The sequence below is a fragment of the Penaeus monodon genome, chromosome 29 (genome assembly GCF_015228065.2).
Source record: "Penaeus monodon isolate SGIC_2016 chromosome 29, NSTDA_Pmon_1, whole genome shotgun sequence".
In the NCBI taxonomy this organism is placed as follows: domain Eukaryota; kingdom Metazoa; phylum Arthropoda; class Malacostraca; order Decapoda; family Penaeidae; genus Penaeus; species Penaeus monodon.
In genome coordinates this window covers 10,924,136-10,925,063 of record NC_051414.1, presented here as the reverse complement: position 1 = coordinate 10,925,063, position 928 = coordinate 10,924,136, and the positions used below count along the sequence as shown (strand labels likewise).

The following is a 928-nucleotide window of genomic DNA, read 5'->3' as shown; positions in this document are numbered from 1 at the left end:
CACTGTACAAAATTTGAACACAAACTTACTTGGAAGATGTATACTATTACTATAGAATATCATCATTTGTTCTGATATATAATGTTTCAAATTGCACACACACAATCCATGACCCTCTCTTCAATACCTGAATTCACCAACCATACCTGATCTCTGAAAATAATTAATCCTAAGTTGTAGACATTGTCGACATTGTTCTGCTGCACATAGACACGGTCCATGTACATGAGGATATCCCGAATCATCACCATGGACGTCTGGTGGTCGTTCCAGGCATGATTTAACGTTTGTAAAAAGTTGTTTTGTAACGATGCCAACACATCCGCCCGGACCTGGAGAGAGGAATGGGAATTAGTTTCAGTTCCTAGATTCTGGAGTGAATTACAAAGAGGGGGGATTCTACAAGATAATACAGATAGATTCTAAAGTTGATTAAGCAGAGAGTTGCAGAGGTAGGTTCTATAATTGATTACTTGAATAAATTTGAAAGTGAATTATACAGAGGATTACACATGTACACATTACATTAGTGAATTCTTTAATGGATTATACAAGCAGATTCTAAAGTATGCAGTGCATTCTACAGAGCAGTACATAAATTAATTACATGGCAAACGACAGAGATTATACAAATGTGGTTTACACAGCTGAATTTTGCATTGAACAGCCCTAGTCTTACCTTATTCTCCAAGTGCTGTGTCACGACATCCCTGAGGCCTGTATATAGTCTCTCCCCATGCTTGTGTAAGACCATAGTGTAGGCATTGCGGTAGAGTTCCTCAAAGCTGAGACCACTGTTGTTCTTTTTCTGTATCTCTTGGATGGCGCTCTTTAGCAGCTGCCAGATATTTTCCACATAACGTTCATCCATAGTCATCTGTAAGAGGAAGGCATTGTTGTTAAATGGCTTTGAACTACTTCTTCAACC

General features: G+C 38.5%; 1 protein-coding gene across 1 annotated transcript in view; it reads right to left on the bottom strand.

The window, feature by feature from the left end:
* Nucleotides 1-928, bottom strand: part of LOC119591953 (cullin-3-like) — a gene marked incomplete in the record, with an annotated part of 23,768 nt that overhangs the window by 11,386 nt on the left and 11,454 nt on the right. Inside the window, 2 exon segments of the mRNA XM_037940707.1 lie at nucleotides 147-332; nucleotides 680-877. Of these exon segments, the coding sequence (XP_037796635.1) occupies nucleotides 147-332; nucleotides 680-877 (384 nt within the window).